Source organism: Hyaena hyaena, unplaced genomic scaffold, assembly GCF_003009895.1.
Source record: "Hyaena hyaena isolate Hyena2069 unplaced genomic scaffold, ASM300989v1 scaffold_217, whole genome shotgun sequence".
NCBI lineage: Eukaryota > Metazoa > Chordata > Mammalia > Carnivora > Hyaenidae > Hyaena > Hyaena hyaena.
Genome location: NW_024080849.1, coordinates 971,710 through 986,056, shown reverse-complemented (window position 1 = coordinate 986,056; position 14,347 = coordinate 971,710). Strand labels below are relative to the sequence as shown.

Here is a 14,347-nt window from a genome sequence, read left to right as displayed (position 1 = left end):
CCATGACTCAGGTGAGCAGGATGGTGGCGTGAATGGGGGGATCGCGTGGGGGCATTGGGCAGATGGATTGTATCCTGGAGGTAGTAAGGCATTTATAGACTTTGACCAGTGAGCGGACATATGGCTTGTGGGTTAGAAAGATGATTTTGGCGGCCATGTGGGAAAAGGATTACAGAGCTGAGAGTAGGGGCTGGGTCAGGTCCAAGGCTCCGATCACAAAGAAGAAGGAGAGAGACCTTATAAGGGACATAGGCTCCTCATGCCCAAGGGCACTGTGGGCAGCTTGTTAGCCCTGGTCAAGTTCTTGACAAGGGACAGGAATTGACAAGATTTACACATTAGGGAATTCCTTTGTAAACCTTGCCAAGAAAGCGGAGTGGAAGGGTTGTGATGAGGTTAGCTCCTTACCACCGCAGGGCACTGTGGCCAGGGCACACAGCTCTGTGACCCCTTACACAGTATGGCGGGGAGTGGGGGTGGGAAGTCACTGCTGTCTCCATCTCACAGCCGACAAAACTTGGCCCCAAGGAGGATAAGTACTGGGCTGCACTGCCTCTCAAGGGTCTCCCGCACGACCTTTCCTTCTGAAAGTTCTCTTAGGGATCGTCACAACTGTCTGGTCATCGCTAAAATGAACTGCAAAAAAAAGAGATCGCCTATTATTTCCTTTGTGAACTCTGGTGACAAATGGCTTGACTACCAGATAGTTATGTAGGGTTTCAAGGCCCTGGGCTTCCAGTGACAGAAATTCACTGAAGTGGGGGTGAGTAATCACAAGGAACTGAAATGTGCGGGTAGAGAAGTATGTACGCGTGCATGTGCGTGTGAGGGGAATGATTTAGATGGTGTGGCCGGATCCAGTGGCTTGGACGATGCTGGGTCACTAAGTCAAGTTTGTTCCACCTGCCTGGTCCAGGTGCTGGCCTGGCACTCTCTTCGCTGTAGATGGCCTCTACACCTAGTCAGGAGGGATGCGCAAGTATTGCTTCAGGGCGCATCATTTCTCTCTCTCTCTCTCTCTCTCTCTCTCTTTTTTAATTGAAGTATAATGGACGTAAAATATCATATTGGTTTCAAGTGTACAAGATAGTGACTCAGGCTTTGTGTCTATTGTAATATGATCACCTCACTAAGTGTAGTTACCATCTGTCAACCTACAAAGTCAATCACTATTATTGGCTGTTTTCCCCATGTCATACATTATATCCCAGTGACTTACGCATTTTATAACTAGAAGTTTGTACTTCTTGATCCCTTTCATCCATTTCGCCTCCCCTAAGCCTCCTCTCCTTGGACGACCACCAGTCCGTTCTCTATATTTATGAGTCTGGCTTTTGTTTGATTGCTTTGCCTTTTTTTTTTTTTTAATATTTATTTAGTTTTGAGAGAGAGACACACGCAGAGTGTGAGCAGGGGAGGGGCAGAGAGAGAGAGATACACAGAATCCGAAGCAGGCTCCAGGGTCCGAGCTGTCAGCACAAAGCCTGACGCGAGGCTCGAACCCATGAACTGCGAGATCATGACCTGAGCTGAAGGCAGCCATTTAACCGACTGAGCTATCCGGGGGCCCCGCTTGCTTTGTATTCTAGATTCCAAGTGTAAGTGGAAACAGGTGTTATTTGTCTTTTTCCATCTGCTTTGTTTCGTTTAGCACGATACCCTCAAGGTTGGATAGATACCCAGAAGTGAAATTGCTGGATCATATGGTAGTTTAATTTTTTGAGGGACCTCCATACTGTTCTCCACAGTGGCTGCACCAATTTACATCCCCGCCAACAGTGCACAAGGGCTCCCTTTTCTCCACATCCTTGCCAACACTTGTTATTTCTTCTCTTTTTGATAACCACCATTCTGACAGTTTTAAGGGGATATCTCATTGTGATTTTGATTTGTATTTCCATGATTATCAGTGACCTTGACCATCTTTTCATGTGCCTTTTGGCCATCTGTGTGTTTCCTTTTTTCTTTTTTAGAGAGAGAGAATGCAAGCAGGGTCGTTGGGGGGGGGGTGTGCGGAAGGGCAGAGGGGGAGAGATTGAGAATCTTAAGTAGGCTCCACACTCAGCGCAGAGCCTGATGTGGGGCTTGATCTCGTGACCCTGGGATCATGACCTGAGCCAAAATCATGAGTCAGACACCCCACTGACTGAGACACCCAGGCTCCCCTCCCACTCTGTATGTTTTCTTCAGAAAAAGATCTGTGCAGATTTTCTTCCCATTTTTAAATCAGATTGTTTGGGCTCTTTTGTTACTGAATTGTAGGAGTTCTTTATATGTTTTGACTTTTAACTCCCTACTGAACATATGATTTACAGATATCTTCTCCTGTTCAGTGTGTTGCCTTTTCCATGTTGTTGATGGGTTTCTTTGTTGTGCAGGAGTGTTTTAGTGTGATGCAGTTCCATTTTTAAAATTTTGCTTCTGTTGCCCTTTCCTTTGAAGTCAGATCCAAAAACACATCACTAAGACCAATCTCCTAGAACTTAACACCAGTGTTTCCTTGCAGGGGCTGTGGTTTTATGTCTTAGATTCAAGTCTCTAATCCATTTTGAGTTGACTTTTGTATGTGGTGTAAGATAGAGGTCCACTTTCATTCTTTTGCTTGTACTTGTTCAGTTTTCCCAGCACCATTGTATATTCTTGCCTTTTTTTGGTAAATTAATTGACCCAATGTGCATGGGTTTATTGCTGGGCTCTGTTCTCTTCCATTTATCTATGTAGCTGTTCTTATGCCAGTACCATACTGTTTTGATGACTGTAGTTTTGTAGTTATAGGTTGATTCGGGGAGTGTGGTATTTCTGACTTCGTTCTTAAGATTGCTTTAATGATTTAGGGTCTTGGGGTCTTTTGCATTTCCATATACATTTTAGAATTATTTGTTCTAGTTTTGTGCAAAGTGCCATTGGAATTTTGATAGAGGTCACACTGAACCTGTAGATTGCTTGGAGTAGTATGGAGATTTTTAACAATGTTAATTATTCCAATCCATGAACATGGAATATCTTACCGTTTATTTGTGTCTTCAGTTTCTGTCATCAGTGTCCTTTTAAAAAATTATTTATTTATTTTTGAGAGAAAGAGAGCGTGAGCAGGGGAGGGGCAGCGACACAGAATCAGAAGCAGGCTCTAGACTCTGAGCTGTCAGCGTAGAGCTTGAAGTGGGGCTCGAACTCACAAACTGCGAGATCAGGACCTGAGCCACCCAGGTGCCCCATCGGTGTCTTAATAGTCTTCGCTAAAGAGCTCTTTTACCTCCCTGGTTAAGTTTATTCTTAGGTATTGTATTCTTATTGATGCAATTATAAATGGGATTGTTTTCATGACTTCTCTGTTTAATGTTTTGTTACTACTGTATAGAAATGCAGTGGATTTTTGTATATAATTTTATATTCTGTAGCTTTACTGAATTCATCTTTTCTAACACATTTTGGTGGAGTCTTTAGGGTTTTCCATCTCTAGCATTATGTCATCTGCAAATAGTGAAAGTTTTATCTCTTCTTTTCTAGTTTGGTTGCCTTTTATTTGTTTTTCTTGCCTAATGATTGTGGCTAGAACCCCCAATACCGTTTTGAATAAAAGTGTGGAGAGTAGGCATTTGTCTTATTCCTTATCTTGGAGGAAAAGCTTTCAGCTTTTCACCATTGAACATGATATTAGCTGCGGTTTGTCATATATGGCTCTTGTTAGGGTATATTTCTCCACTACCCATTTTGATGAGAGTTTTTGTCGTAAATGAATGTTGAATTGTGTCAAATGCTTTTTCTGCATTTATTGAGATGATCATATGATTTTCATCTTTCATTTTGTGAATGTGGTATAGCACACAGATTGATTCACGGACGTTGAACCAGCCTTTCTTCCCTGGAATAAGTCTCATTTAATGCATTGTTGAATTTTGTTTGCTAATGTTTTATTGAAGATTTTTGCATCTGTGTTCATCAGGGGTATTGGCCTGTAATTTTTTTTATGGTGGTGCTATTTGGTTTTGGTATCAGAGGAATGTTGGCTTTATAAAATGAATTTGAAAGCATTCCCTGCTCTTCAATGTTTCTTTGAATGTTTGGTAAAATTCAGTGAAACCATTTGGTACTGGACTTTTATTTATTAGGAGGTTTTTGATTACTGAGTCAATTTCTTTACTAGTAATCAGTCTTTTCAGATTTTCTGTTTCTTCCTGATTCAGTCCTGAAGATTGAATATTTCTAGGAGTTTATCTATTTCTTCTAGGTTGTCCAGTTTGTTAGCATATATTTGTTCACGGTAATGTCATAATCCTTTGTATTTCTGTGGTATCAGTTGTAACTTTTATTTCTGTTTTTTTTTATTTGATTTTTCCTTTTTTTCCTGGTGAGTCTAACTAAAGCCTTGTCAGTTTTGTTTATTAAAGAATTTTATCTTCTCAAAGGCCTTTGCTTCATTTTTTTCCTTTTAGTCTTTATTTCCACTCGTGATTTTTATTATTCCCTTCCTTGCACTAACTTTGGGCTTCTTTTGTTCTTCTTTTTCTAGTACCTGTAGGCATGAAGTTAGATTATTTATTTGATATTTCTTTTGTTTCTTGAGGTAGACCTGCATTGTTATAAATTTCCCTCTGAGGACCACTTTTACTGCATCCCATAGATTTTGGTATGTCATATTTTTGTTCATTTTTCTCTAGGTATTTTATTTCTTTTGATTTCTTTGTTGACCCAATAGTGCTCAGTGGCATGTTGTTTAATCTCCATGTATTTGTGTGTTTTTAAGTTTTCTTCTGGTAATTGATTTCTAGTTTCATATCATTGTGGTTGGGAAAGATGCTTGAAATGATTTCAGTTTTCTTGAATCTATTGAGACTTGTTTTATGGCCTAACGTGAGCTGTCTGGAGACTGCTCCACGCGCACTTGAGAAGACTGTGTATTTTGTTGCTTTGGAGTGGAATGTTCTGTATATATCTGGTAAGTCCAGCTAGTCTGATAATGTGCTGTTGAGATCTGATGTGCCCCACTGATTTTCTGTCTGGATGATGTATCTGTTGATGTAACTGGGGTCTTAACATCCTCTACTGTCATATTGCTATCAGTTTCCCTCTTTAGATCTGTTAATATGTGCTTTAGCATTTTATTTTATTATTTTTTTCATGTTTATTTTTGAGAGAGAGAGAGAAACAGAGTGCAAGCAGGGGAGGGGCAAAGAGAGAGGGAGACACAAAATCCGAAATAGGCTCCAGGCTCTGAGCTGTCAGCACAGAGCTCGACGCGGGGCTCAGATTTAAGAACCATGAGATCATGACCTGAGCTGAAGTTGGATGCTGACCTGACTGAGCCACCCAGGCGCCCCTGTTAATATTTGCTTTAAATATTTTGGTACCTCTGTATTGGGTGCATGAATACATATAGATGTTATATCTTCTTGCTTGCTTGAACCCTTTATCATTATGTAGTGGTCCTCTTTGTCTTTTACTGCAGTCTTTATTTTAATGTCTATTTTGTGTGATATGAGTATAGCTAAACCAGCTTTCTTTCCATTTCCATTTGCATGGAATATCTTTCTCCATCCCTTCACTTTCAATTTGTGTTTGTCCTGAAGTCAGTCTCTTGTAGGCAGTATATAGAAGAGACTTGTTTTTTAAAATCCATTCAGCCTCTCTATGCCTTTTTATTGAAGAATTTAGTCCATTTACATTTACATTTAAAATAATTATAGATAGGTATGTACTTCTTGCTATTTTGTTCTTTGTTTTCTGGCTGTTTTGTAGTTCCTCTCTAATCCTTTCTTCTCTTTTTCTCTTCCCTTGTGGTATGATTTCTTTCTTTAGTGTTACATTCCTTTCTCATTTTCTTTTGTGTATTTACTCTAAGTTTTTGCTTAGCGGTCATCGTGAGGTGCACATATACTGTCCCATGTATCTAACAGTCTACATGGATCAATAGCAACTTAATTGTGAACGCATTCCAAAACTCTACACTTTTACTCCCTGCCAGCTCACATTTTGTTTTTGATGTCACGTTTTACTTTTTAATATTTTATGCATTTATTAACTAATTATTGCAATTTTATTTTTACTACTTTTGTCTTTCAACCTTCATACTAAGTGATTAGTCCATTACCTTCATACTTCATATAAGTGATTAGTCCACTACTTTTCCTATATACTTGACTTTTCTAATGAGCTTTTTACTTTGTATGCTTTCTCATTGTTATTAGTGACATTTCTTTTCAGCTTAAAGAAGTCCCTTAAGCATTTCTCGTAAAGCTGGCTTAGTGTGACGAACTCCCTTAGCTTTTGCTTATCTGGGGGACTCCCTGTCTCTCCTTCAATTCTGAATGATAACCTTGCCAGGGAGAGTATTCTTGGTTGGAAGTTTTTTCCTTTCAGCATTTTGAGTATGTTAGGCTACCCTCTTCTGACCTGCAGAATTTCTGCTGAAAAATTGCTGGTAACTTTATGAGGTTTCCCTTGTATGTAACAAGTTGCTCTTTTGCTGCTTTTAAGGTTCTCTTTTTTCTATGACTTTTGACATTTTAATAATGTGTCTTGGTGTGGCTCTCTTTGAGTGTATTTTATTTGGAATTCTCTGGGCTTACTGGACCTGGATTTCTATTTTTGTCCTCAGGTTAGGGAAGTTTTCAGCCATTATTTATTGAACTAAGTTTTCCACCCCTTCTTCTGTCTCTTCTCCTTCTGGGACCCCTATGGTGTGAATGTTATTCCACCTAATGTTGTCTTACAGATCTCTTAAGTTATCTTCATTTTTTATTCAAAAATGTTTTTTAATGTTTGTTTATTTTTGAGAGAGAGCACAAGTGGGGGAGGGGCAGAAATATCAAGAGACCTAGAATCCAATGTAGGCTCCAGGCTCTTAGCTGTCCGCACAGAGCCTGACGTGGGGCTTGAAACCCACCAACTGTGAGATCATCCTGTGAGCTGGAGTTGGATGCTTAACTGACTGAGCCACCCTGGTGGCCTTATCTTCATCTTTTAAAATTCTTTTTTCCTTTTGCTGCTCTGTCTAGGTGATTTCCAATGCTTTGTCTTCCTGTTCACTGATTCATTTGTTTGCTTCATCCACTCTGCTCTGAACTCCTCTACCGTATATTTCAGTTTATGTATTATATGCTTCAGCTCTGTGACTTTTGCTTGGCACTTTCTTATATTTTCTTATCTTTGTTGAAATTCCCACTGGGTTCATGCATTCTTCTCCCAAGTCTGGTGAGCATCTTTATAACCATTACTTTGATTTCTTTATTAGGTGGATTACTTCCTTCCATGTCACTAAGGTCTTTTTCTGAGGTTTTTGGTTTGTTGTTGTTCTTGTTCTCTTGTTTGGAACATATTTCTCTGTTTCATTTTGCTTGACTTTCTGTCAAGCAAAATTAGGTGTATTAGGGGAAAGAGCTACCTCTCTCGGGTGTGAAGGAGTGGCCTTGAGTAGGTAATGATCCTTCTTGTTTGACCTTGCCATAGCTGTTAGTTGTCTCTCAAACCTTTGCGGTTGTCTAAGTAGCCTGATTTATTCCTGACATGTCCCTGTTGTTGAGGGTGTGCCAAGATCTGTCAATGCTTCAAGGGGACAAATCTCATTTATCACCTCGTTTCAGGCTGAGTAGAAGCCAGACCCTTGGGCAGCGGGTTTTGCAGTATGCAAATAGATCCGGTCCTGTGGGGGCTGCCCTTGTAAACCCTGCTGGCCCCCAGACCCGGAGATCTGGAGGTGTCCCCTGGGTAACAGTTGCAAAACTCGGGGCCCTAAGTGAGTGTCTAATCTTGCTGGAAGCTCTCATCAGGCTGTAGGGAGGCCAGTGGGGTGCGCAAGGATGGTATCTCTTTGCTTACGTTCCCTGGGAGGGCCTGCTGAGGCAGAAGCCTCAGGATAAGTTAATAGGCCTTTTGTCACAGGAAGACCGGAAGTGTGTTGCGGTCTGCTGTCTGTGCAGTGTCCTGTGGGTGTTGTCCTGCTGAGAACCGTCTTGCTGCTTGTCACAGTCCCCTGGAGCTCAGGAACGCCAGCCCCGTTGGCCACCAGGGCCAGGCAAATACGGGGCATCTCCTGTATGGTTTCTGCATGTCTGCTGGCTTTAGCAGATCAACTAGAGATGGTAGGGGTGCGGCACGCTGCCCATCTTCAGAAAGGCAGTGGGAACATGGCTCCGGGGTTCTGAAGTGCAGCAGGGGAGTGCCCTCTCTGCACGCATGCTTTGGCCCTGGTTGAGGGTGGGAGAAGGCCATGACCATGAGGGTTTGCCAGCCCCCACCAGGATGTAGGGGAGCGTCACTACTGCCACCTGCGCTCCTCAGCTTTGGCAAGGGAGGCAGAGAGTGCCGGACTGTTTGTGCTTGCTAACCCCTGCCAGGGAGTGGGGAATTGCTGCACTCACCCACAGTCTCCAGCCTCAGGAGGGCGGTGCCGTGACCACTCACCCCTGCCCAGCCCGGCGAGGCAGCTGGAAGATGCTGTGCTGTGCCGAAGCACCCAGTCTGTGCTAGCAGGGTAGGTAGAGAGCTACAGGTTTTGGCCGCCAGTGCCTTCATCTCTGGAGAGAGCACTAGCTGTCCCCTGCCCCTCCAAGCAGATGCCCCCAGACCAGCAAATGAATTTCCTTCACGTACAGTCTGGGTGCTTTTTTGCTGGATTCTGGGACAAGGGAGACTGCAGGTGATCCCTTAAATTTTCTTTTAATGTTTATTTAGTTTTGAAAGAGAGAAGACAGAGCACGAATAGTGGAGGGTCAGAGAGAGGGGGAGACACAGAATCTTTTTTTTTTTAATTAATTAATTTATTTTTTACAAATAGTTTATTGTCAAATTGGTTTCCACATAACACCCAGTGCTCATCCCCACAAGTGCCCCCCTCCATGCCCATCTCCACCCTCCCCCCCACATCCATCAGTCCTCAGTTTGTTTCTCAGCATTCAAGAGTCTCTCATGGTTTGCCTCTCTCTTTCCCCCACCATTTCCCCCCTTCTACTCCCCCATGGTCCTCTGTTAAGTTCCTCCTAATCCACCTATATGTGCAAACATATGATATTTGTCCTTCTCTGCCTGACTTATTTCGCTCAGCATAACACCCTCAAGGTCCATCCACGTTGCTACACATGGCCAGATTTCATTCTTTCTCATTGCTGTGTAGTATTCCATGGTATAGATAAACCACATCTTCTTGATCCATTCGTCCATTGATGGACACTTAGGCTCTTTCCATGTTTTAGCTATTGTGGAGAGTGCTGCTATGAACATTGGGGTACATGTGCTCCTATGCCTCAGCATTTCTATATCCCTTGGGTGAATTCCTAGCAGTGCTATTGCTGGGTCATAGGGGAGTTCTATTGTTAATTTCATGAGGAACCTCCACACTGTTTTCCAGAGGGGCTGTACCAGTTTACATTCCCACCAACAGTGTAGGAGGGAGGGGGAGACACAGAATCTTAAGGAGGTTCCAGGCTCTGAGCTGTCAGCACAGAGCCTGATGTGGGGCTCAAACCCACGGACTGCGAGATCATGACCTGAGCCGAAGGTGGACGCTTAACTGAGCCACCCAGGCGCCCCTAAGCAGGTGATCCCTTTAAAAGGAGAATCTCCATTTTCCATGGCGCTGTGGGTTCTTTGGATGCCAGCCCTGTTGGATCTCTAAGCCATCTTAGAGGATGGAGTGGAGCTTATCTCTCTGATGCAGATCCCAAGGGTTTGAGTGTCCGATGTGGGGCTCTGACCCCTTGCTCCTTCAGGAGAAATGCTTGTCTGGCGAGATGCCCCTGCAGCGGGGTGTGGGGGATGGGTGTTTTGGCGAGATGAGTGTCCCCGACTCTCCCACCCATCTCAATACAGTCCTCTTATTTTCTGTTGTGGAGACGCGGTTCCTCTAGTTTTCAGATCTTTTTCAAATGGAAAGGATCCCTACATAGCTGTCGGTTGCATGTGTCCTTGGGAGGAGGTGAGTTCGGGATCTTCCTACACAACCATCTTGGATTCTTTGTTTTTGCAAATCACCTTTATGGCACCCCGATTCCAAGGGAAGTTCACGTTTCTGAGCAGCTTCAGCCATAACAAGCCAGAAGGATTTTGACAGACCTGGTTTCTGCCAGGGTCAGCCTGATCTGAGGAGTACCCGAGGAAGGCTGGGCAGCAGGTGAGGCTATGCTGCATGTTTGCCAGAAGCCATAGGTGTGAGGTCATGGGCGTCATCCCGTCAGCGCTGGGTTGCCTTAGGAGGAAAGCAGCAGCAGGTTTGAGCCCTCTTCCATAACAGTCTGGTGATCCTGCTATCTGCCGGAAGACACATGACCCGCAGTCCTGAGTCATTAGCACCAGTAACTTTATTTTTATTAAAATATAGATTACTGTCCCATTGGCTTCCATACAACACCCAGTCTCATTTCAACACGCGACCTCCTCAGTGCCTAACACAAAGCCCGCAGAGAACACAATGACTCTAAACCCGTATCTTTGAGTAATAACTCTGAATGTAAATGGACTAAATGCTCCAATCAGAAGACATATTGTATCAGAATGGATTAAAAAAAAACAAACAAAAACCAGGATCCATCTATTTGCCATCAACAAGAGACCCATTTTAGACCTGAGGGCACCCTCAGATGGAAAGCGAGGAGATGGAGAACTATCTGTCATGCTACTGGAAGTCCAAAGAAAGCTGGGTAGCCACACTTATATCAGACAAACTAGATTTTAAGCTAAAGGCTGTAACAAGGGATGGAGAAGGGCATTATATAATAATTACGGGATCTATCCATCAGGAAGAGCTAACAATTATAAATGTCTATGCACCGAATTCGGGAGCACCCAAATATTTACAACAATTAATCACAAGCATAACCAATAGCTCTGCTTTTAAGGAGAGTGTTTTAGGGGTGCAGCATCTTTTCTTTGAGCCAGGCAGCAGTCCAGACCTGCCCCCTGCAAGGCTGACAGACAGCCCCCTGCCTAGAGCACACACTCACCTTCTCACTATTTCTGTTGTAGGGATGCCTCCTTTTCCCCACTCTTCAAAGCAAATGATAATTGGTGGAGAAAATGAGAGTTGGATTTTAAAAAGTGTTCAACTATGTTTTTTCTTTTTTTACCCCAATACAAATTAGAACACAGGGTTTTAATCATCATCTGGTACACACACACACACACACACACACACACACACACCCCTCACGTGCTGGTCACAACCACTGTAAATTCATTTCACAACCACTAAATGGCAACTCAGCCTTCGAAAACCGTGAGTTAAGTCATTAGAAAGCGAGCCACGATGGCGGATCCGTCTGCTAGGGCTGTTGTAGCAAAGAACCGCTGACTGGTGCTCACACAGCAGAAGGTGCTGTCTCATAGCTCTGGAGACTAGCAGACCACATGACAGTGGGCTCAATTCCTTCGGAGGGTGAGGAGAATGTGCCCCAGGCCTCCCCGCCAGCTTCCGCTGGTTTCATGGGCCATCTTTGATGTCCCTTGGCTTGCGAACACCTCACCTCCATCTCTGCCTTCATCTTCACATGGTGTTTTCCCTTTATATCCAGGCTTCCCTCTTTTTAAGGATACTAGTCCTAAGGTTAGGGTCCTACCCTCTTCTCGAATGACCTCAACTGATGATGTCTAATAACAGCCGATAACTTCTGCATTGACCCCATTCCCAAATAAGGTCACACGTTGAGGTACTGGGGGCTAGGTCTTCACCATATGAGTTTTGTTGGGGGGGCTCCTAATTTGACCCTTAACAAATGATAGGAATACAAAGCTGAAAATACGTAATAGAAGTTCTCATTTTATTGAGCTATTACCCAGCAGACTCTCAGCCCGGCATTTTTTATTTCACATATTCAGTAAATCCTTCTTGCCCCATCTTATAGTTGAGGCAGCCAAAGCTGAGAGAGGTCAGTCTCTTTGGTCTCCTTCAGAGTGTTTCTGTGAGGGGCAAATCCAGTGTGGTAGTTGCTCTTACAACTAAGCTCTCTAAGGAAATTACTCAATTTTGTATGTGATTTCTGTATAAGACAAAAGTGATTCCCTTATAAATATCTAATCTCTTTATATCAGGAATGAGCTCTTTTCAGTATTTCTAATAACTTCATGCTTGCTTTTCTTTAAAATTTTTTTTCATGTTTGTTTATTTTTGAGAGAGAAAGAGAGAGCATGAGCGGGGGAGGGGCAGAGAAAGGGAGACACAGAATCTGAAGCAGGCTCTGAGTTCCGAGTTGTCAGCATGGAGCCCGACGCGGGGCTCGAACTTACAAACCATGAGATCATGACCTGAGCCAAAGTTGACGCGTAACTAATGGAGCCATCCACTCGCCCCTCTTTTCTTTGCATTTTAATTGTTAGTATAGTGTTGATTTTGTTCAGTTTTTTTAAACAGTGAGTATTTTTTTTCAAGATTCTTGTGGTTTTTGAGTGATGTTCCTTTTGACCCAACCATGCCTGACCATAATACTGAAGAAAGAAAAAGGAGTTAATATAGAGGAATCTAGGGAATGTGCACTTGTCCCAGAACAAGGAATATGTGTGGGATACAGGTGTTCTATTTTGTGTCAGGTCCCTCAAACACAAAGGAAATGCTTGAATTAAGAAAACAACCAAACTGAGGTCTCCTGGGTTTCAGAGCCCGTGGGTTCCTGTTTGCCCTAGTGCTGCACCTGTTTATAGAACATCAGGCGGGAGCCAGACAAGTTCATTTAGTCCAAATTGAAATGCTGTACACAGGTAGTGAATGCACCGCAAATTCACACTTAAGTTCATGGCAAGGCTGACATCTTAAGGGACACCTAGGGCAGGGAATGCCAGTCAACGCGTGGCTCTGCCCGCTGCACTCATCACGGCAAGCTGCTGCATTCCTAATGACGCCCAGCAGCCAGCCACCCAAGGCACTGTCTCCCTTTGTGCTTCCCTACCCTCATTCTGAATTTAGATCAGGGCGAAGAGTAGAGAGAAGGAAATGAGCCAGAAAATAGAAAATTAATACTTGGTGGAGTCGTCATATTTTAATACTAATTTATAGACGATGTCAGATAAGCAGAGTTAGATCTTTCTATCAGCAGGCTGCTCCCGGGTTTAAGGATTGGCATCCATCACTGTAAATCAGGGCTCAGGAGCCCCGGGGAATGGTCTCCAGGGATGAGGGCTGCACTAGGGTGGGCAGAAATGTAAATACTTGATTAGCTGTGTCCTTTTCTTTCGCACCAAACCCTAAAATATTTCTGCATCGCCCTGGGTGACAGCGGTATGTTAAATAGTAACTAGAGGGAGGAAGCCATCCATGTTTACAGTCAGCGTAGTTTTTCTCCTTTACATTAAAAAAAAATTTTTTTTTAATGTTTATTTATTTTTGAGAGACAGAGCATGAGCAGGGGAGGGGCAGAGAGAGAGGGAGACACAGAATCCGAAGCAGGCTCTGGGCTCCGAGCTGTCAGCACAGAGCCTGACGTGGGGCTCGAACCCAGGAATCGTGAGATCATGACCCGAGCAAAGTTGGACGCTCAACTGATTGAGCTCCCCAGGCGCCCCATGGTGAGCCTACTTTTAATACTTGTCCCCTCCCCTGCTGATGACAGGCAGTCACTCGAGGCCTGGATCCCTGGCTCGTGGTTCCAGGGATGGGCTTAACCTCCTTCTGAGAGACGCAGGCAGCACATCGCTGTTTCCCAGCTGGCCAGATATCACAGTTTTACCCCAAAGCCCGTGAGCAGGAGCATCCTGGGATGACCTTCCCCAGCTCAGGGCCCGCCTGTCCCCTCTTGTCGTTGCAGCGCTCTGTCGGGGGCGTGTGGTGAGGGTGCCCTCGGGGAGCCTGGTGCGGGTGGTGGGCACCGAGCTCGTCATCCCCTGCAACGTGAGCGACTATGACGGTCCCCCCGAGCAGAACTTCGACTGGAGCTTCTCGTCTTCGGGTAGCGGCTTCGTGGAGCTGGCCAGCACCTGGGAGGCGGGCTTCCCGGCCCAACCGTACCGGGAGCGCCTGCAGCGGGGCGACATCCTGCTCCGGAGGACGGCCAACGACGCCGTGGAGCTGCACATCAGGAACGTCCAGCCCTCAGACCAGGGCCACTACAAGTGCTCCACCCCCAGCACCGATGCCACTGTCCAGGGCAACTACGAGGATACAGTGCAGGTTAAAGGTATCGCCTCTTGGGGGCCTGCATGCGGGGGGCCAGACCTGCCCCCTGCCACTTGGCCATGGGTCACTTCGTCGGGAAACAAAACTCCCCCCGGGCTCTTCTCCTGCTGTCCTGTGGCCAGGAGTACCTTCCTTACCTGATTAAAGGCAGAGGTAGGCCAGGTGACCCATCCTTGGCTGGCTGTACCACTCATCAGCTCTGTAGCCGTGGGCGTGTTGGGTGGCTCGGCTTCCTCCTCTGTAAAACAGTGCTCC

At 44.6% G+C, this 14,347-nt stretch overlaps 1 protein-coding gene across 1 annotated transcript in view; it reads left to right on the top strand.

The window, feature by feature from the left end:
- PTGFRN (prostaglandin F2 receptor inhibitor) overlaps window positions 1-14,347 on the top strand; it is an 82,724-nt gene that overhangs the window by 26,532 nt on the left and 41,845 nt on the right. The window contains exon 2 of the mRNA XM_039242766.1: window positions 13,725-14,093. Within this exon, the coding sequence (XP_039098697.1) occupies window positions 13,725-14,093 (369 nt within the window). The remainder of the gene's footprint in view (window positions 1-13,724; window positions 14,094-14,347) is intronic.